This window comes from Atractosteus spatula, chromosome 11 (assembly GCF_055471065.1).
Source record: "Atractosteus spatula isolate fAtrSpa1 chromosome 11, fAtrSpa1.hap1, whole genome shotgun sequence".
NCBI lineage: Eukaryota > Metazoa > Chordata > Actinopteri > Semionotiformes > Lepisosteidae > Atractosteus > Atractosteus spatula.
In genome coordinates this window covers 24,907,008-24,930,327 of record NC_142716.1, presented here as the reverse complement: position 1 = coordinate 24,930,327, position 23,320 = coordinate 24,907,008, and the positions used below count along the sequence as shown (strand labels likewise).

The 23,320-nt window shown below is 34.6% G+C and overlaps 1 protein-coding gene across 8 annotated transcripts in view; it reads right to left on the bottom strand.

Moving 5' to 3' along the window:
• The window catches only part of adgrl2a (adhesion G protein-coupled receptor L2a), a 113,208-nt gene that overhangs the window by 47,456 nt on the left and 42,432 nt on the right, over positions 1 to 23,320 (bottom strand). For all 8 annotated transcript variants that reach the window (XM_088927761.1, XM_088927753.1, XM_088927755.1 and 5 more), the window contains 2 exons: positions 16,735 to 16,948; positions 3,617 to 3,726 (listed from right to left, as the gene is read on the bottom strand). In XM_088927761.1, the coding sequence (XP_088783887.1) occupies positions 3,617 to 3,726; positions 16,735 to 16,948 (324 nt within the window). The remainder of the gene's footprint in view (positions 1 to 3,616; positions 3,727 to 16,734; positions 16,949 to 23,320) is intronic.

The following is a 23,320-nucleotide window of genomic DNA, read 5'->3' as shown; positions in this document are numbered from 1 at the left end:
AGGAAGCACAGCACTAATTACACTGAGAGTTGTCTGGTGTCCTACCTCGCATATGTATATACCTGTGTTGTAACTGGTGGACTGGCAACAGTCCATTGCCCCAAGCCAGTGAGTTTCTCACACTGGCCTAAGGTGGCTGCAGGGCAGACTCAATCAGCAGCTCAAACACACACAAGTGGTTTGTTATTTTGGAGCTTAATAGACAGCTGGGCAGGAATTCAATTGGCAAATAATGTCACCATGAGTCAACATGAGTATTTAATGTCAAAACTAAAGGAGCAAATAAGTGGGAGAAAAAAAAGGCTCTTGTTTGAATAGGCATTGATTAACGCTTAGTTACAAACACTGTGCTGCAGCCTTCCATTTATTTTTTTTGAAGGAAATACCAGTCCATATAAAGTGCACCAAGGGAACAATGGCACATGGCACAGTACATGGAAATAAAAAATAGCTGCTGGACCAGGAAGTTTGTTAGCATGCCATCTATATCTATGCTATAGAATACTATAGCAAAATCCTAAAAAAACAAGAAATGTGCAATAAATTAGGGCTAGGTTTAGTCTGTTATCAAGATTGCATATATAGACTTTTAAAAGTTTTCTTGAACTAGATTGTCCACAATTCAAAAATCTTAAATATTTAGTTCCGTTTTAAAAGGTGATCATAACGATAGTGGTTAGGCATTTTTCTTATTTTTAAGATTCACTTAAAAAGCCCTTCAGAAACCCTCATGAAGCACATTTAGCTGAAAATGACCAAGCGGACTTGCCCTGATGGACATGTGGGTACAGGTGGTAGCAAACTTTCTGAACTATATCAGAACTTTCAGCAAGCAAGGGGTAAGAGCGGAGAGCAGATATTCTCTGACACAACTTATGTATTCAGAGCAAAGCCTCCTAAACAAGAAGTAGTTTAGTGCTCCTGGCAAAAGAGGAAATAATTTGTTGCTGTATGTGGAAAATTCAAGTCTTTGTAAAAGTAATTCTTCCAGGCAGTGAAAAGAATAATAGATATGTCTTATGTTCTATATAAAAGTAACGAAGATATGTGGATTTCTGAGGTGATGCACTACAAAACCGTAGTCAATTCTTTTGTCCTGGTATTCTGGGCGTCCTTTGCCGTGAATTGCCTCGGTAATTGCTCCTTAGTTTGGAAGCTGAACAGCATGAGTTTGATCGATCTTGGCTTTACCCTGGAGACAAGCATGGCTCCAAGTGGCCTGTGGCCCCTCTCGATAACAACGCAGTAGAAGAGCTTTTCAGTATCAAAAAAGTGGTTCTAGCAATGTTAAGCTAAAAGCATTTAAGTTACTACCTTAATTTTGTTTCTTGTGAGGTACTGATATTGGGACAGTCAAGGTTATTCACTTAAATTTAAGATTATATTCATATTTGTAAATGAAATGGTATTTATGTCATATTTTCTAAGCAATGTGTAGGAAAGTTAGCTTTATACCAACTATAAGCAATGAACTGGTAATATCTCTTGGAGTGTTTTTAATCCTAAATTCAACTTATATTCATTATATTCATTTAATTTACTGCATTTATTAGTACATTTCAAGCAACATTTCATATGTGCGCAAGCAAGATGAAAAAATGAACTTGGAGGTCAAGGGCTTGATTTGCAAATAGAGTCAATTTGCAACTGCAAGCTATCAAATACAGAAAAAAACAAACAGGATAGACATACAGCTGTGGCAACACAAGAAAAAAATGAAATTCTAATAATTCTGAATGCATAGTCTCTTTGTTCTAGAAGCTTCTATTAAACTGGTAAGAAAAAAAGTGTGCAGAGTAAAAAGTGGACAAAGCACCACATTCCAAATGAAAGTAATTCATATAAAAATATTTCTCTAAGTCAAATGTGCAATTATTTTAAAAAATCAAATAGCTAGCACTACACAGATGTCACTGATGTGTTTTTTGAAACATCCGAATTGCATTTGTGTACATTGTGAGACTACTTTATCCCTTGTCACCACCAGAAACATGATTGTGCTCAAGAGTATTTTAAGGCTTTACATTTGTCCAAAACCAAAAGGCTTTGCTGATTGGCACAGTAACAAATTAACCATTTGTCCATAGCTGGAAGGAGGTAAAAATATTGATCAAATTTACAGGTTTAATGGTGACATGTTGGCCAATTAAATATAAATTAGAAATTGCATGTATGAGTAACACTCTTACGACTTTTAAGTTGTAGCATTACAGGGCTTCATAACTATGGATTCTTTTCACATCTAATATGTATTGTAATTCCAAAAAATTAGTGATGATACACATTCATATTTTGAGCCAAGATCATATATTGTTTAGAAAATCTTTTTTCCCCCACTGTTACAAAATTATGTTTAAAAACCTTTTTGGAGTCAGAAGTAGGATCGAGGAGTTAGGAATAACACTGGAAACATTTGCCTGGGCCATAAGCAACCATATAAATTAAAACTAAACATAAACCAGTAATAGGTTTATTCCATGCTGAAAAGAGAAGAAAGAAAAAACGATTTGGCTGTGGAGTCCAGAGCCAAAACGTTGTGTTCTCTTTCTTCTCTTTCAAGCATGGAATAAACCAAGTTCTTGTTCCTTTGCAGCCTATGCATGCTGAGGCAGCTACCCACTTAAACATAAACCACTCCATAAACCATTTTTGTTTTTTGGTTTCAGCCCAAAATATAAATGTCTTTTAACTGTATAACCTAAAACCTAAGAAGAAAAGAGTTCGTTCTATGAACAACACTGTAAGCATCCCAACTCAGGGGTGAAGAAAATAAAGAGCCAGTAAAAGACTAGCAGCCAAGTTCCTGCATATACAAGAAAATATGCTTGCAGGGAGATGGCTTGGTTCATTATTATCCTTTTAAATACATACCAATAAACCCTGCCAGCAAGAGGATTAGCTGGAGTAATGGGAAGGTGCTTTTTTAATGTACTGGCAGCTGTGTGAAAGAAAACTAACCCTAACAGCAGGTAGCTTTTCAACCTGCACATGATCAAAATTAAGGTTGATTTGTCCTATAAACTAAACGTAGGCCAAAACAATTTGTAAGCAGCTGGTACCAGGCATCAGTACAACTTCCCATCCATCACCCTGAATACCAAATTTGGGACTTCAGTAGAGGGATAAAGTACCAATCTTAACAAAGAAAATAAGTGAGTGAAAAAACAAATCGATAAAGCTCACAGTCAGCATCAATCTATGGCTCCTGTCCAGATTAAAAAAAAATGTATATAAAGAATCTTTGACAGCAAATGGATATCCAGGACCCTGAGTGATCCAGGAATGCTCTTGACAAGTTTTCCATTTTTCTCTTAATAGAGGGTTTGTTGAGCAAGGAAAGTGCACAATGCATCAGGCAATGTTTAAGCAGAGTTTTAAAATACACATTACAGAAGGTGTCATTCACATGTTTTTTGATGAAAACAGAGTGAGAAAGGACAAAATGTACATTTGTATATCCATCTTCTGGTGCATTACCGAAAGGTTTGGATCACTAAAGCTCCAAAGAATCCATGTGCCCAGCATGCACAATTTACTGGAGGAAACGAAGTGCACAAACATCACAATCTCCCTGTCTTCTAATAAAAAAGAGGCTCCAATGAAGTTCTATACTTACTGTAGGGAACACATTCATACTGGACCTCTAGGTATTTATATGTCCCCGGACAAGGGTCAGGGAAGACGTCTGACCCAGTAATCACAACACACTGTGTTCGATTGTTGCACCTGCAACGAGAGAGAGAGAAGGGCAAGATAATTAATATAAACCTGGACATTAATTTCAAAGTTAACACAGCTTTAAAATAATACACTGCTGACTCTTTTCTACACTTGACTTGTAACAATCAATAAAGTGACACAGTTAATTAATATTACATTAGTCAATATCTCCAAACAAAACTGTGGCAAACAAAAACTCTGCTATATTGCTGTAACTGTGAACAATTTCCAAGTGAGAGACAATGGGTTTTAAAAGGGGCCAGAGTGAATGATTGTGATAAGTGCTTTTTAACTAGAAGTGTGAATCTGAGATATTGATGTGGACCGTTTAAATATAGTGACAAAGATGAACAGTGAGGTACTCAATCTGACAGATAGGAATAACAAATTCACAAAGAATGCTTTACATTAATGAACAACAGAACTGTTCTATTCCACTGTTTGAAGTTGCTATTTTACTTAATGATCCAAATATACTTCATTGAGGTCAAAGATGTTTCGACAAGAGGCATAATTTGAGCCCTTTCAGTAGTTGAGGGAATTATTCTTTATGTTTCATAATGACCTTGGGCACCATGCACTAGTGTTGTAGTAACTGTACTTCCCCATTCTCTCTCGAAAAATGATGAAATTAGAACCACTTCACTCTTACTTTATCTGAGCTGAAGAGTGGATGAGACTGTAGCAGTGGAGAACAGATATCCATCAGAATGAAAATAAAATCACTTTAAACAACTTCCATTCTGGTGATTAATATTTAAGAAGGTTAAATACAATGACAGGCAATTTAAAATACCTACACGACCTTAACACTGCAATAAATTTGTCATTTGCAGACAAAGACAGTAATTTACAACAGAATTATTACACATGTAAATTAATTATTTCATTGTAAAAGCCATGCCTGATTTAATTACAAATTGTGCTTGTGTACAGGATGACTGCCTGATTAGAGAAAACTGTCTCCTAGTTTGTTTTTGTTTGTCAGAGTTCTTCCATTAGGGGGGAATATTCCCACATGAGTATTCTCACAGAGGTGTCGGAGCTCGGGAAGATTGTTCAGTGTATTTAAATGAATCACCTGATGTTGTTCGAAAATGCACTCACAGTGAGATATGTTTTTCTTTGAACTGCTGAGGTAGAATTGTGTTAACCCTTAATTCTACTACATTTTCAAAATACTCCGGCTGTTTCTCACAACAAGAGATAATGAATGATATTATAATGTTATGGCTGACCTATTTTTGGGAGATTGTATTGGCAGCTTTGCACTTTGTTCACAGAAAAGAAAGCAACACCAGGAAAGAAGAAAACAAAATAAATTAATCTAGACCAGTACCATGCTTACAACTCCTTTTTCAGACTTTTGTTTTACATCTGGAGGCACACGTCGAAAGTGTGACCAATACGCAGCCCTGTGAATTGAGTCTGGTCCCTTCACTGCTCTCTGGTAGTCATAATTATAGCTTAAAAAGTGCATCATGTCAAGATAAGACTATATGTGTAATCTATAGCAAGAAGTGTTCTTAATCAATGGCTTTGTTGTGCATTTTTAACAGTGACTTCTGTTTTGGGAAGATAACATTTGTTTCTCTTGTCAAGCACCAAGAAAAATGAAAAATAAAAAAGCAAAGCATTTGGGATTTTCTGCAGATCATTAGATATGCTACAATAAACGTCTTTTTTTCTTTTTTAAATTACTTCTTCACTGTCCCATCATTCCTTGTCAATGGTAGCATCACATTATTACTAGTGGTCCCATGAAATTTGTACTACAGCAATGTCTTCAGGCCACAGGATGCCATTTCCAATTGAGGCTTCAGTTTGAAAATATAAATTAAGAAAATTTCATTATCTCCTGCCAAGGGCCATTATTCACTACTGTTCTAAGGAAGATTAAAATGCAAACTCTACTGACTTGAACAAATACCCCTGCATTAAAATGAAAAGGCCAGTATATCATGACAGCAGTGAGAAGCTGAAATAGCCTAGAGAATTTTCAGACCAGACCTTAAGGCAATTAATCTTTTTTTCTTAAAAAATCAAGCAAGCACCAAAAAATAATCCAATAAAATATTTGATTTTCTTAAAGGAATATTCCATAACTGTGTAAGTCAACTTAGCATTCTTCCTCCTATTGTTTTCTGATAGTTGGAATGGTTTTCTTCACACATTTTCACACAAGCGCAGGTGTGTTTATGTTACAGATTGCAGCGTGTTCTAGAAAGAGAACAAAACGGCCACAAATGGGGAAAAGAAGGATTTGGCTTTTTAAAATCTTAAAATAAGAAACCAAGGGGAAAAATACTCTAAACAATGACACAAAACACAACTACATTCATATATACCAAGCACTTGGTTTCACCCTTGGACGCTTAACATACAGTGTCTCTTGGATTTTCAACATTAAAGAAGGTAGCTGAAAAGGAAATCCACTGGATTAGTAACTGCCTTTTGTGAAAACAGATGACAAAAGAAATTTATTTATGAAACAGGCACAAAAAAACAACTGGTTAGAAATGACAAATGTTTGCAGCTGCACCCACAATGCCTTTCACAAAGAATCAAAGCTATGCAAAACTAAGCAATTTTCTTGCAATTGTATTTCATAAGACTCTACATTATTACTTGTCTCACTGCATATATTTTACAATGGCATTTATTTTATGCATATTTTATGTAATTTACTGTAATCAAACTCTACTGGAAGCCAACTTAAATCCTGTCCATATTGCAAGGCTATTACATTGTTCTGTTTGAACAAGTTCACAAATAGCACTAAAAACACCATTTAAAGCAAACTGTATTGTATTTTGAAGCCAACGGGTCTTCAAATACACCAAGAGAAAATTCAGAATCTTAAGTTGAGTTTTATTTGTGTTACTCTTATTAGTACTGCACTATTACTTTTTATTTTAAAAAAATTAACCTTATCTTAAATAAAGTTATCCTTTTGAGTTAAAATGATCCTAACAAATGTAAAGTATACTGACTAGAGACCTTCCTAATTGCTTTTGATTTTAAATACAACTTATCTGGGTTTGGGAAATATATATTAAAAATGTTGTTGGCATACAATATAAACATATTAAATATGTTTGCTATTTAAGTCCATCAAAAGCCTTCACAGACAATTATTTATGGAGATTATTTTAAATTAACTTACGCTACATTTTGCATCTTAAACTTTTTCATAATATGTTCAATGTCACAGAGCAGAAGTATACTGTATGGCACTTGTTGATGATGTCTTTAATCTCTTTGCAAACTTTTTTTTAACCAAACTGCTGTTCCTCGCATTTGTTTATTTATCAGGAGATAAGTAGATTGTCCCTTTGCCTTTTTCTTTTCATAAGTTGTTTTATCATAACATTAATTATCCTCTCAGAGAATCCAAGTCATGCAAACCCATAACCAAAAAGATTTTTATGGTAAAAGATAAAGAATAATTTGGTTCCCTGAGATTTTCCATCACAAGAGCTCTTTCTCAGAATCTTTTGAATACATAGAGTCACGACGGCTCATTTGTAAGCTCAGAAAGTCTCACGAACAAATGAAAGCAAAAAACAGAATTAATTCGGATACCTAAATCATATCTTGCTTCAGTAAGCTACAGTCTGCTCATAAAACATATACATAAACCTTTTTACTCAAAAAATGTTTTATGAACTTATCTTCAAAGAATAAATTGTGTATTTTCATCTTTATTACCGATTAGGAAAAAAATACACCATATGCTGTTAGAAGGTAACTGAAATACAACCTGATTAAAACTGTCCTTCATCTTTTAAGGAAAAACGTCTGTGTTGGGAATGGCATTTTCATGATTAATGAGATATGTTTTGTGATATCACAAACAAATTGACTAGCTCATCTTGAATGAACACTGTCCTATTTTTCAGAAGTATGCAGCTACCAATGAATGTATGCATATGCAAAAATCTTTAAAACACATTCTTAAAATGGAAGTATTTGAATTTGGCAAATGTGTCCTTGCACGTATTAAACTTATCTATAAATAAAAAAATGAACAAAATAATTTGTTGACTAGGGATACTTTATAGTTTTTTTAGAACTTTGTCAGTAACCTTGATAAATTTACCACGTGCTTTGGAAGAGGACTTGAGGACTTGAGAAAACAAAACAAATTAAAGAGTCCTAGGGTTCTGTCGGCTTCTGTTGAAATGGTTGATTTCAGTACTTTGTTTCCCAAAATCTGAATTCTTCTTATAATCACAGCAAAATATGCATAATCTAATCCCATCTTGCAGCCTACCCTTTCAGGAGTTTCATATGCTTGCACAATTAAAATCATGGTGTTAGCTCAATTTAATACTGCAGGAGGTTTGATGCAAGTCTGCTATTGAAATCAGGCTGACAGCAGGAAGTGCCCGATAAGAAAGCAACGAGGCATTACTGATGGCATTTATGATAACAGGAACATGGGCTTCACATGTATTTAGTACTGAACAACTGACTCATTTTAGAAAACTTACAATGTTTTACATATTTTTTTCTAAAATCTGAAGTTAAGAAATTGATACCAAGTCTCAAGAAATAATGCATACAAACAATTCTTGCAACTAAGAAAACAGTAAAATGTCTTCACATCCTAAAAGGACTCACTTTTGTTCAGCTGTCATTAGTTGGGCCCCTGAAACATTATACATATTTAGCTGTCTGGTTTTCCAACAAAGCAATTTACACCTTAATTAACATGCTGCTGAGAATTAGTAATGGGTGACATAAATGACATATGAGTTTAATGTTACTTAATGCTCTGCAAGGGGAATTAAAACCATCATTGACACAGAATTGTGATGCACTGTAATTGTGACATTGTCGTACAATAAAAAAAAGCAATATCAAAATCCAGGTTTAAGGTTGCATTTTTTTACATTTAAAGCAAGTGCAGAAAGATCACAGGATTCAAACTGGTAGATATGAATGGGCAACATTACTCTGATGCTAGACAGATTAACATAAAGCATATCAGTTAAAATCAACAAACTAGCCTACTGTTTCTGTTGCATTAATTTTTTTATAGTTACCTGAATGGAGTACCTGACCTTCCTTGACTACAGCATGTGAACTAGAATCTTACCAGCAGCTGAATTATCTGAGTGAACACCTCTCCATGACATACTATACCTAATTACGCCAAGGTCCAATGATTTATTAATAATATTCATTGCAACATTTTATGTAATATTTGGGGAAGGAAAGTTTAAGAATGTGATTTCTAAACTGGTATTATGTTAGATAAAAACTAAAATTTTAGCTAATGCATCATTTTATTCTGGAATAGTTAATATAAACAGATGTGTATATTTTCTTCTTTTCTTCAGGTTTATCCAGAGTAGCCCTTCCATTCAAATTATTAACTGACAGTTTGATGTGTTTTTGTGAGAAAAAATGAAATGAGGGTTTTCTACTTCTACTTCTTGCATTTTTTACTGAATTTCAGCTACTCACCTCACTGGCCCTTTTTGCAATACTTAATTTTAGAATTTTATCACAGTAACATTTCAGCTTCAGGGATGACATGTTGAGTACATGAAAATGAATACTTCCAAAGCTTTGTCTTTAAAAAAATCCAAATAGAATTGATTTAAGGGAAATTTAGATGAATAGTCAGAGTACTGCTATGTCTGCATTACAACAAGATTTCAAAACTTTTAGCCATATTAAGTTTAACAAACTTTTTTGTCAGAATATTAATTAATTGACCCAAGATTATAAACAAAACAACTTGCCTGAATTGTCTAAACAATATTTCCACATAAGTGTAAATATGTAGGGAGGTATAAAAAGATCGGCATATGAAAAAAAATGTTTGTTTTTGCCTATATTATGTTTAAAATGTTAAAATATTTTCCCAAAACACAAACTGATGATAAAAAGCCAATAAGCCATTCCAATATTGCAATGCCTTCTGTCTGATATCACAAAATGTATTATATATTCTGAGCCAAGCTGATGCAGGCGTGGATGTTGCTCTTACCAGTCAATTTATTAACTTATCAGTTTATTGGATCTGGAGAAGAGGAGTTTAAAAAAGCTCAGAATAAGGCCCTAGGGTCCTAGTATTGGTTGATACTTCTTATTCTTGCTCATCAATTAGCAGGCACCTGGAAAGAAACCTGTCAATTTTGAAGTTGTGTTACAAAGTATCTGACCAAGAGGAACTTTTTAGAATACAGTGGTGCATATGACCAATGGCAGTTAGACAGCATGGGTCACACATTATGAGCATGTTTGCTTTCAATGAGACATGTAATCTGGACTTAATTGGCAAAACAATTTTTGAACAGTCATAGTATGATGTGTTTGTGGCATTTTGATCAGTTTTGATTCTGCCACTATCTTACGCAGAACCACCATTTTTAAATGCTTCTGCACCAGGGATAATGCCTGAGAAATGTTGAGTTAATACCTACAGTATTTTGTGAACTCAGGCAGTTTGAGTTTGTTTGGAAACAAACTGGCAATCAGTTGGAAAAATACTCATTTACAAAGACATCATGGTGAGTACCCACTTATGCAGAAGGGCATTTTACTGGAACAATTTTGAGTGAAAGTATGAAAACAATGCTTAAACTGGAATCTTAAACTAGAGTCCTAACCACTATCTCACAAAGCAGTCCTAATTCAATCGCTGCCACTGCTGCCAAGCTGCAATTCATACAGAGCAGTGGTCCCAAGGAAGATGATTTTGAAAAGCATTTTCAAAAACAAGAGTCACACTGCCATCTTGGTTGATGCATCACCACAGTACAAGTTAGTTTTGTGTATACACGCCATGTGTGGAGCAGATCAGCTACAGCTACACAGTGTGCGACAGCTAGCAGCATCAGTTAGAAATATAGGTTAAAAAAAAACTGCTGTCACTAGGCATCCACACTTGGAAGCCTAACAATTCTTCTATGTATATTATTACATGTAGGTGTTGTTTTGGGCAAAAGAAAACCCAACAAAGATTATGTGGAGAGTTGTAGAGGAACAAGTTTGTTTTAGTTCCATGCTGAAAATACTGTGTGGAATTGACCTCTAGTTGTTCCTTTAAAAAGGATATTGTCAGAAGACACTAGACAACAACTTCTTTTTTCATTACCAAAAATATTGTTATTCAATTCAGAGGCTTTTTTTAAAGATAAAAAACTGCTTTTTGCACTCAAAGATGCAGAATTACTATCTGGTAAGAAACCCCTACAGAAGTGGGTATTGATTCCCTGTTCAATTTGAGTCTAGCTGCAACGAGATATTCATGTAAATCCCTAAGAAGTCGGAAAGAACCTTTAACCGATGGCTGCAGTTAATTATTTAACAGCATCGAAATGGTTTTTGTGTGTGGTGACTGAAGCAAACCAAATCTCAGTGCGTTTTATTCGTAAACAGTTATTAAATTCAAGTCTCTGCCTTGTTTTAGAGACTGAGTTAATCATGACCTATAAAATGTTAATCTGAAGGGCTTTAAATATCTACTAGCACCATATGTAGAGCCTGAAAGTACAAGGCTGTGTGCCGTGAAGCGGCAACAATGGAACCCTTAAGAGAGCTTTGCACGCACTTCTGTCACTGATATAAGTAGTGTAAGCATAATATATTATTCACTACCAAAGACTGAGAAAATGCTTTACCTTTCAACTGCAATTTTGCAAAACCATCCTTTAGTATACAAATAAACACACCAATATATATATATACTGAGCCTTGCAATTAATGAAAATTCAGGGCTGGAAATCCACTTTTTCCCCCCAGTACATTTAGTGCCATGGCTGTTCATAGACATATTGATTATTTTTAGCATTCTTTACCCAAACTTTCTAGATATTGTCAAACAGATGTTAAAATTACTGTTCAACATTTGAACAAGCTGCTTTAGGAAATTTCAGGCTTTCATGTATTGATCTTACTCCCTATTGGTATCTGTAGACATGTGATGTGATTGCATTGAGTAACCAGAGTTAACCTTATTAGTCAAATGAAACTGGTGAAAAATACATGTCAGTAGTTCTGATTTTGACTATTTAAATTGTTCCACTACAACTAACCCAATAAAATAAACATATTATTAGAGAAGTAGTTCAGGTGGTAGCTGCGTCAGCATGTGTAGTCTGCAAAGGAACAAGTAATAGGTTTATTCCATGCTGAAAAGAGAAGAGAGAAAACACAACGTTTCGGTGTCACACCTTAAGAAGGCTTCACAGCCGAAACGTTGTGTTTTCTCTCTTCTCTTTTCAGCATGGAATAAACCTATTACTTGTTCCTTTGCATATTATTAGAGATACAGGCCCTTATAAAAATACATTAGCAATCTTACAATGCACGGCAGACTGGTCAAAGTTATGTGATAAATTATTCTTTCTGCCTATACTCTTTGTTCTATTTCTCTTCTTTTACTGACCCCGTGTGTTTTGGCAAGACGTTTCTCAGGAATACCGTTTCACATCTGCTCTTATGCAAACATTAGGTAGGTTCCTTTTGATAAATTTCCTTTACAGATTATCACCCATTGCAGAAGACTAATTGCTTACAGCTGAAAACTCAGAGTTGTAGTGGTCCTACGGCTATTTTCTTTAGACCTGGGAGTATGTACAATCTGCTACAAAGAAGGAAAAAAAAACCTTCTACAGCCAGTGAATCCTAATTATTACATCAATTATCACAAACAAATCAAGAAACTATTCATGGAAAAGACCATTTAATGAAGCTGATAAAGTCAGTAACAGATCAAAAAGACTGAAGCAGCAGTCCATAAATATCAAATAATATTAAACAACTTTTGCATACTATTTTCTCAAGTTTATTTTTCCTATTAATCAAATATTGTTCCTTGGCAACTGACAACTAACAGCAGATCACGGTCTTATTCAACATTGTTAACCAATGACATACCTACCCTATAAAGTCTGTTCTTCAAGCAATATTTAATTGTACCACACAGGAAACCATTTCAATGTCTATTTAGTTCCAGAGATATTGCATAAAAGAAAACTATCTGTTGTTGGACTCTGAAGCAATTAGACCACTTGGCTATTTGACCAACTGTGCATTCCGATACCCAGTGCACTTAATTATATTTTTTGATGTTAATAGTCTCCGTCAGTTTTGAGCATTGCTTTTCTTTGATGAATATTTAAATTATATTTGAATAAGAAACTTCAAATTTTAATTTTATATTCTGCCTTCAGCAGTAGCCCAATTCAGGTTTAATTTAGAATGGTAGGCAGACATATGGTGGATGTACACATCACATGCATAAATATACTAAATAGCTTAAAAACAACAGATAGGTTGAACTTTATGATGAAGAATTAACAGGGAGTATTATTGCATAAAAATTAAATTTACATAAAAGTGCACTTGTGTCTGTATGTTCTGAAATGTAATTACAGCAGCTCTGATATACAGTTGACAAGAAGGTCACAAAGTAATTAAACTGGTACATATCCCAATTCTTTGATAAAGACAGGGAAAATGGCTGTATTAAGTCTGTAGTACAGTCATCATACCTTTTCTATGCCAGGATTATAGTGCTTTTATTAGCATGAATCAATTACAGCAGGAGGCAAAGAGTCACAAATCAGCCAAAGTTGAAGGAAATCTCAATGAAGCTAAGCTGAAGGCTGTCCGTATGCTTGTTGTTTTTCAGATGCTTTAGACAGTGGCACTTGATGCAGACCTAATGAAGCAGGCTGATCCTCATGTAACAACGTACAGCACAGTAAACGTTACTGGATCATGTCGAGTCAGACGGACCCTGTAATTCAAAAGCATTAAGCTGTCCGCATTCTCAGTGCTCTTTGGCTGATACATTGCAGAGGGACGAGATGCAATTCCACCAAGGTGTATAAACTCATTATTGTCCTTTTATACTTGATACAGTTTGAACATGAATCAATAAGAACACGGCGGTTTTAAGATAATCTTTCCGCTCAAATTAGGCTTTCGGGTTGAAATGTCTTTCACCCTCCTTCCCTTTATAAGAGGAAACTATTCTTATTTATTCCCATTGATTTGACAAAAGATGTGACAATCTGTTGAATATAGCTCGAACCAAATTTTATTCTTTTTCATTTTCACTATTTTCAATATAAACACACAATCATCATCAATAATAATAATAATAATAATAATAATAATATTTAAAGTATTTTCCCTTAACATTGGTAAACACAAATTATCAAAGGTGTAAGTAAACATTCATACCATTATATATAAAACTTTTCAGAGGTTCTTGTTTGTGTTATATAGAAATGAGACAATCAATTTTGATGTACTGTTAAAATAAATCAAGTATGACAATTTAAATGAGACAGTTATAAATCACATTCATTCATCATTCAGGAAATATTTAGCAGGTTGTACAGGGTGCTTTTACAAGTGCCAAGTGCTTTTCTTTTCATGATCCCACTTCTGTTTCAATTCTTCTGTCTTTTGAAAGCAGTCTTTTAATTTATCCCTACACATATTTTGGCTTATACGCAGTATGTTTATTCTGTACGTGAACTAACTAAAAAACACAAATCACTGTAACAATGCTCTGTTATCCAAAGCGTACTCATAGAATATAAAATTAGTTCAGGCTGGTAGCTGCGTCAGCATGCGTAGGCTGCAAAGGAACAAGTAATAGGTTTATTCCATGCTGAAAAAAAGAAGAAAGAAAACACAACGTTTCGGCCGTGGAGCCTTCCTCAGGTGTGAGGCACACACGTTGAACGGCTGAAACGGTGTGTTTTCTTTCTTCTTTTTTTCAGCATGAAATAAACCTATTACCTGAATATAAAAGTCGTTTAAAATTAAATGTGTTGCCTAGGACCAGGCTAAAGATTTAAAATAATAATAGTGAAATCCATCAGTAACTAAGGGCTGGACTTTTAACAGCCTAAACTACAATATATAACATCAATATTGTACTACTATAACTACATTTGGCTCTTCGAGAAAAATGAAATCCTTAATCTCTTCAGTGAATAAATATCAGCACTAACTCTCTTTACCCACTACTTTTAAAAGTTATACTGATAAAACAGGACTTTTGTTTTTTTTACCTAGTACATCAAATGTTCAGGGTCACACTTGGGGCAACATTAGGATATGGAAACCTTAGGACAGTGAGAGCAAGTCAGCTGTCTGGCTTTATCAAATAAGAGTTGACAATAACCCCTTGAATACATCTAATGTTGCTGCTCTGCAGTTTTTATTTCATTATTTCTTATTTCCCCAGACAGAAAGCAAGAGTTGCTGACAGCCTCATATCATCTGATTTCTTTGTTTTGCCAGGAAGCATACAATTCTCAATTCAGGGGCTTGGTCTCAAATGAGACACTTTGCTTATCCATGACTGTGTGAAAACTCAACAATTATCTAAGTACAGTGTTACAGTTAATTCCTTTGTGAAGCATACTCTTACAAAGGGCCCTTTTATGCTGATAATATACTGGAATACATACATACTTATTAGGAGCTTAAGTGGCAAAGCATTGTAGATTGACGACCTACTCTTCTAACTGGAAAGAATCCAGAATGAAACAGACCCAGTATGAACTTCCAGCTGTACTACAACTAAAACAGTTTATGTTAAAAGGTTAAATGGCATTAATTCAGCTAAGTTACAATCTTTGCTGTACCCCACGCAAGGGGCCAATGCTTAATATGCATGAAGCTCACATTGTTCTCTCTACTTAAGGGAAGGGATGTCCATTTTAGCATTAGGAAAGCACAAAACAAGTTTTCTTTTATAAAAAAGATGAAAAATCTCATTACATTTACAGCCCTTTCCTAAAAAAATTGTCCAGGCTTAACCCACTTATAACACACTGAAATGCACAGTAGAGAACTGCTGTTTTGTATTTATAGGTCACAAGTACCTATTTAAAAAATATACAAAAAGCTTTAAAATAGACATTATTTCTTTTAAACTAATATTTTTTATATTAACGCCAACTATAGGAACATGATGAGAATTGAAAAATTTTGTGATTACCTTTTAATTAATCACAGTAAAACAAGGAAAACATAAAATCCATTAATTCACCTTTTTACATTAATACAGATTTTAAACTTCTTAAATTGAGGTTTCTGATGCATTAAATGACATTTTTTGACAAGTTTCTGCTTTTTTATATCAGACCATTTTAATTTGGATGCTGGTTTATATATTAATAACATAACAGTCTTATCTATCTTACTGTTTCCATTTACAGGAAAAGGAAAGGGAAAATATTTTAAATCTGTGATGAAGGTATTTGCACAACCCCCTTTGTGTTTACCCCCCACTTTTAGAAACGTATCACAGATACCATCTTATACTAGTCTGTACCCAGCAAATTCATGGAATGTACCAAAATTTTATATCCAGTATATTTGGATTAGGATGCAGTGTGAAAATGAAGAAGTTATATATAAATATTGCAAGCTTAATTAATGAATTAACACCTAGGGAATTAAGGAATTTTCTAAATAAGTAAGCAACTTTTCAGGAAGCAACCTTTCAAAACGAGTGATGACCGCTTTCCAAAAGGCATGCTGAATGAACAGCGGACAGAACTATAATGCACTAGAAGACACTAGGCCAAAAAAGAGAATGAAACATCCCACAACATTGCCCCAGTCTAATCTACTGACCTCAGACCTCAAAGTGGTGTTGTGAATGCTAAACCCCCAAAAATTCAGGTTTCCCATAATGTGAATTTAAATGATAAAAATGGCTATTTTAATTCAGTTCCAAATGTATCTTGAAATATAACTAAGTAATACGTAGCAACAACACTTCGTTTTTGAATCAGTAAATGAATTTTAATACAATTTAATTTTCGTAATATATTTTCATTAATTTATTAATGCAGTTTCGCAAAAATTATTTTGTCTCAAATAATTATTAAGAAAAAAACATTACAACCCTCTGGAATCTTCACAGCACATCACACTAATCAAACAAAAAATAATTTAATAATAATTTAAAACATGAGATAATTATTACAATCATATTACGCTTGGAAGATGGCTTACCTTTGAGACATGATTTTGTAAGCATCAGGGAGGTAGCAGTTAATATTTTCCATCTGAAAGGGATCTGCATCACAGATCTTGTCATCTGTCCGGCCATAGTTAGCGCTCTCAATCATGATGACATCACTTCCTGGACAGCGCAGATCGATTGGATAGCCCTCACAAGACAGCTCTCTCCGTACCAAACCAAATGGCAGAGCAGCTCGGCTGAAAGCTAGGAAGAAAAGAGGACCTTATATCAGAACAACAGGAAAAACAAAAGCTTGTGACGGGGGGGAGTACAGCTTTTAATTTTTCCAGACTTTAATGTCTCTTAGGTAAAAATGGTGAGCTTTTTAATTAAATAGTATGTATATCATCAAATGCTTGCACACAACCAACAACTATGGCTTCTCCTAAAATGGGACTTCAAAAAAGCCCCTTAAACCATATACTGACCTTCACTAAAAACTGACTTGAATGTATCATGGGGTTAATAGCACATAGCCATGAAATGTCATGGCTAAAACTCCAACTACACACAAAAATGTAAAGCTGCTGACTTTATCAAAGTACATAGAAATGATTAAATTTAGAAACAAAAACTGGTTTGACTATACTGGGAGAATATAGTAGAGGGCATCCTTATATCAAGCATATATCAAGTACATTTGCGTACTTATATTCCTTACAAATTCCTCCACATGATGTCCGGTACTCCAAATGTAAGTTGATGTTGAGACCCTTAATGGCTCTAGCCCCTTTTATTTTTTTAGAAGTCATTCAGTTATTTAAAACAAATAAAACGTGTTTCAGAAATGAGAGTGGTTAGTGTTCTACAATAAGAACTAACTCTATCATTGGTATCTTCTGGTTTATTTGCAATCTTTTTCTATCAGTGAAGAAAAAAACAAGCATCTCAACAACATGAAGTGTAATTTAATCCATCTTACAGCCCTGACAATCGAAGAAAGAACTGGCAGGAGGCTGAGCGAGCAAAAAATCAATACTGTGGCTTTGTGCTCTGCAAATGTGAACACTGCCAAATAGCAGTGCTTAGGGTAAAATGAACTATTTTGCTCCATTTTCTCCTCTCTGAACAAATGATTTTGAAAAGAGCTTTTTTTTCCCAAGCTATAAAATGTCAAGCAATAAGTCCCTGAGCTAGGGGAGAATTATTTGAAGAAGAAGCAAAAAGAACTTGCGCTGTAACAGGTGCACTGGCTTTCATTTGCCAAGTTAAAATTCACTTCATCAGTGGACCTTACTCATACAGAGGCATCTTTGGCAAAGAGCAGCAGAAGAGCGCAAACCGACACATCTACAGATTTTTGCATTGTTTGAAAGAGCACCGCTGCATTACATGCACCGTCAATAATCGCTGTTGTTAGTGGCAACTTGCTGTCTTGGCTGAAGCTGAGACCATTTATGTTTACAGTGCCGTGGTTCCTTAATGAATCTCTGTTCACAGTCTGGTGCCTTGGAAAAAAATGTCATTACTCCTTTCGTACTCTAATTTGTTTTGTAAGATTGGCACTTGAAAACACTGCCTGTTTCTCTTGTGCTATTCCTGCTAATTACCTTAAGTCTTTGGCTGTCATGGATGACACTGTTTGTACTTTTTAAAGTTGAAGTGCACATTGCTTAAACTGATTACCTGAACCCTTTTTAGACTGGGCTGTGATGCTGAGTTAAATCTACCCATTAGTTGCTTGCTATGTCTATAAAGAACAGCAGTGGGGACTGTCTTGAGTTTATTTCAATTCTAAAAAAGGGTCTTGCAACATATTCTAACAAGCAGTATGGAAATCTGGCAATTTCTTTCATCTAAAGACAGTGAAAAGATACATCCAATACTTTCTGCAAAAGGTTTTATTTTAGTTGTTCATTTTAAGCACTGGAGGCCCTTTAAAATGTTTTCAACATTTTAAATTTAACTTAATTTAAGAAAACATTAAAATGGGCATATTAAAAAAAGCCATTGGAACGACAGAATGGTATGTTCTGCACCATTTAACACACACTCGAGTCTTAATGGAACGTCTTAAAGTAACTTATGTAAAGAAGGTCCATCAAAAGTGAAAATGCAAATTCAACAAAGCTGAGATGTTTCTAGCACACAAATGTATGTGATGACAACATCAATGGACACTGATATCACACTAGGCAAAAATACTTTGCCCTTCACCTTCCATGGCTTCTCGAACAGGACGGGTAATCTATTATATTTAATGGAGCAGGTAATTCAGCAGAACGCTTCCAAGACCACTGATGCACATGACTATTTTTTTTTCCTTTGAATTTATTACAACTTGAAAAGATTTTTTTTTTAAAAAGACACATTATGTTTTATTGTGTTTCTTCATTTTAACATTTAAACTAGATGTTTGAGGCAGACCTAAAAAGCTGGAAGTGTTACGTTGTTAGTCAAATATCATTTTTCAATATTTGTAAACAAAAAAACTACTGTATAAGCTGTAATGCAGTCCAGAAACATTTGCTTGCCAGAGACAGTCCTGAACACAAAAATGAAAACACAGCACGATGGGAGTGCTTCTGACAGCCAATCTCATATCAATGTCAGCAGATCCCTGCACTGCTCAGTCAACTGTCATTGGCAGTCTTGGAAAGAACTTAAAAACTATGTAAGATATCAATCAATTGATTAATTAAACAGATTGTTTGATGCTCAGCTCGTATGGAAAGTTTTAATCTACACATGAAACCTTTCTTTTCTGTTTCATTTTTCTAATACAGATCTGTCAGATTGTTGACTGCTGGGATATCACTGGAGAAAACATTTAACAGATTAGATTTTCTAGCAAGTCCTCAATTACACATTTTTATGACATTTAGCATACAGGGTCACAATCGACCACACATCAGTCAGCTGGGCTGCAGTCACATGTGCCTGACTGGTTTCACTGGTCAGCTTTGCCCTAATTTGCTATCCAAATAAGCACATTATATCAAAAGCGCATACAATCATTTACAAATCTAACTTTATTATGTTAACAAACCATTAACACGTTGTTTTAGACAAGCAGTTAAAATACTATGTTAGAAACCTCATTGCAATAATATGCAAATACGCATGCACTGTAAGTAATTTTTTCTTTTGATTTTATCACATGAATTAGCATAATTTTTTCACTATTACAACAGCGAGAGAAACTACAATAAAATAGTGACTTGAAACTATACTCTTTCCTTAAAGGAAATGTTTAATGGAAAGGGCAGTGCTGTTCCACTGAGAGAATATTAGGTTTACACAGTACAGTACAGAAGAACCATCACCAAGCAATTTTTTTTCTGGCATTGTTCACATTTTTGAAAAAGTAGAATGATTTCATCTGTACTCCCTAACAGACTACCAGCTAAGTTCATACATCACACAGCTACTGCTAGTTCGTAAACAACTGTCAGGGGCCTCTGGATTGATTAAGCCTGGGGCTAAAGTACTTTCTCACCCCTCTGTTGGATGATCTCTCTGGGCAAAGGGTTGAGTGACACTAGCAAATCAATTTTGGGGAGGGAGTATCTGTGTAGCCCCACATGCCTGTTTAAGGACAAATGATTTGGGTCTCTGTTGACATCAGTTCACCACTGTTCATCTCAATTGACTTTGCAGCACCTCAGAAAAAAAACTTTAAGAAAGGGCAAGTAATATATTGCCTTAAGCATTATGCCAGTGTATTCTTTAAAGACGCTTGAGTTATTACGACGCAGACCCCATACAAATAGGATGATAAATGATTTTTCCACATTCAGTTTTAACAATTTATTGATTTGATCTGATTATCTATTTAGCCAAAACAAATTGCAGAATAAATATATATTATATAATTTATGGTCATTATTCTTTCATGTCCAGAACAAACTGGGGGAAGGGGTTCTGGAGATTTTTTTGAATAGATAAGATTAAAGTAAATTGATACACAGTAACATCTTGCCTAAAGTAAAATAGATAGGACAACACCACAATGATACAAAATTGAAATTAATGTAATGTAAATATGATCAAATAAAAATATGGTACTCACCATGCCAAAGAAGCTTCAGTAACAATAAAATAAAGATAACGTAAACCTGGGTACTAAAGTATAAATAAATTCACTTTTAGTTTTAGCACCTAACATGAAATTTAAAACCCTAAACACTATAGAATGAATGGGGGAACGTTCACTGGTGGGAGATGAGCAAAATACTGTGATGCGTACGGGATTCAAACTTACATTATCTCCAACAATTTTTATATATTTATTTTAATGTTATTTTTTATTTATTTTAATTTATTTATTTGACATTTTTCCAGTTGCTTGAAGGTTCCAGATGCATGATAATTGGATACAAGGAAGTTTATCGTAAACATTGTGGGCATCAATTCATACATATGGACTCATATATGGATCTACATGACTGCCTGAGAGGAATAGATCACACCACCACTTCCATTTATAGAATTCCATTGAGATACAATGGGAAAAAAGAATAAAAGAATCAGAAACACATTAGCACCTCAATGACATGAACCAAATGCGTTCTTCACTATACAATGGGTTGCTCTAATAAAGGGGGTATTTAAAAGGCTTTAACTAGCTTATTACCCCATTTCCATTGCTTACAAATTATATTACTGCATCACCTGACAAAAACGTACGTTATATTGTCATTATACAATTAAACAAAAAAATGTGTTGTTGTATTGTTTTGACAAGGCTCACTTTGGCTATTTTCTTTGCACTTATTGGTAAATCTAACTCTTTACATTTACACAGAGTAGCATTAGTTTATTCCCTCACAACCACAAAGTATATTTTGTGGAATCTAGACAAAATGAGTGAACACATTCACATTCAAAGCAAGTTAATTTATTCCATAAGATCCTGAGAAAACATGTAGTGGAGAAGCCCCATCTATAAATGTATCACTCTCACAATACAGGTTTATTTTTTAACACTCATTTCTGCAGGAAGTGATACATGTGGAAAATGTTACAGACATTGACAATGGCTATAAAATAAAAATAAACCTGCAAAAGAAACTATCTGAAAGATATACTGCACAATGATGTGCCAAAACCAACGTTTTTCTTTCACACGCTATCTTCACCTGAGTCAATTTTGTGACTGGAAGAGGGAAAAACCTACAGCGTCTTTGCATTCTGGAGGCACTTGTTGCTATAACAAGGGCCAAATGCTTATTTTTTAATTTAGCCTTGTGAAGACCACTGTGCTGAAATGTTAGGGTGAGGGTCTAAGTTCTAACTTGGTAAGAAACCATGCAATAATGATGAATGTCAAACAAATATAATGCAGAATAAAAGTGCATTCTCTGTGTTTTGAATATACTACGCCTTTGTTTGATTGCTTACTGTCACTTTTGTTGATTTTCAAAATGTCACGGGAGTCCAAGTCAATGTTAATGTGCCAGAAGCAGCAGAAAAAGAGGCAAAACATTAAATATTGTAGTACAACAGCATCTATTCTATACGTGATAGTGACGGGCTCCAAAGAGTTTTCTCTTTCTAATTAAATGATAGAATGAGGATCAGAAGCAGTAAATAATAAATTACAAGGAATCCTCAATCCCATCACCATGGAAACCTGTACGCCAGTGCCATAACTGCTGTGATCCCTCTCCTGCCCTTGTTGACACTGAGCCTTATCATGCATTCTGGTCAGCAACTGAGAAAGTAGCTTTTCTATTCCTCTCAGGCAGTCATGTAGCTGGCATTGAGCTCAAGTGAACAGACCCATGCTACCACACAATATGTTGTATTCAGGGACCTCCTTTTTCTGTCTGCAGATTGTAATTAACTGGTAAGCCCCAGTAAATAATACAGAGTACATTTCTATCAAGACCCTAGATTAGAACTAGAACTAGATTACTTATAGTTGCCTTCTATGGTTCCAGGCAGCTGTGTTTACTAGCTCCGACTCACTAATTTATTAATAATACCCAAAATATCTAGCTTATCCCAGAATACTGTTACTGTATTCACAATACTAAGAATCCTAGACTTTGTCATTATTATCATTATTTTCAGTTGTTTTCCAAACTTTTTAAAAAATATATTTTTCTTGGGCTCATCAGTTTTTTAATCAATTCTACCACTATATTCTCAGAGAATGGAAAACTGCTCGGAAATAGAAAGAAGATAATATCAATTTTCCTGTTCCAGAAACACAGAAAAGGCTGTCCAGAAAATGAAATAAAGACCCCGTTTCCTACAGTTGGTAGCCTTAAGCTGTACGAAACACTATTTATTTTCTAATTCCCATGGTGCTATTTACACTCACTTTTAACCTTTTATGTGACATTGAAGTTTTATGAGGAAAAAAGTGGTCAAAAATGACCTGCTAATTTGAAAAGGACATATTATAGGAACTCTCCCTGGTGCTATAATATTTTAATTTCTTCTTCAAGACAAACCAATTGGAAAGTGACCATCTGTCGGAATATGAGTACCATTGAAGCGGGGTAATGAACAAAATGTCCTCCTAATTCTTGCAACCTGAGAGCCATTAACAACAGCAAAATCCTGATACAAGCCTGGATCGTTTTCATAATAAACCAGAGTATTCATCCAAAGGATGTTTGATTA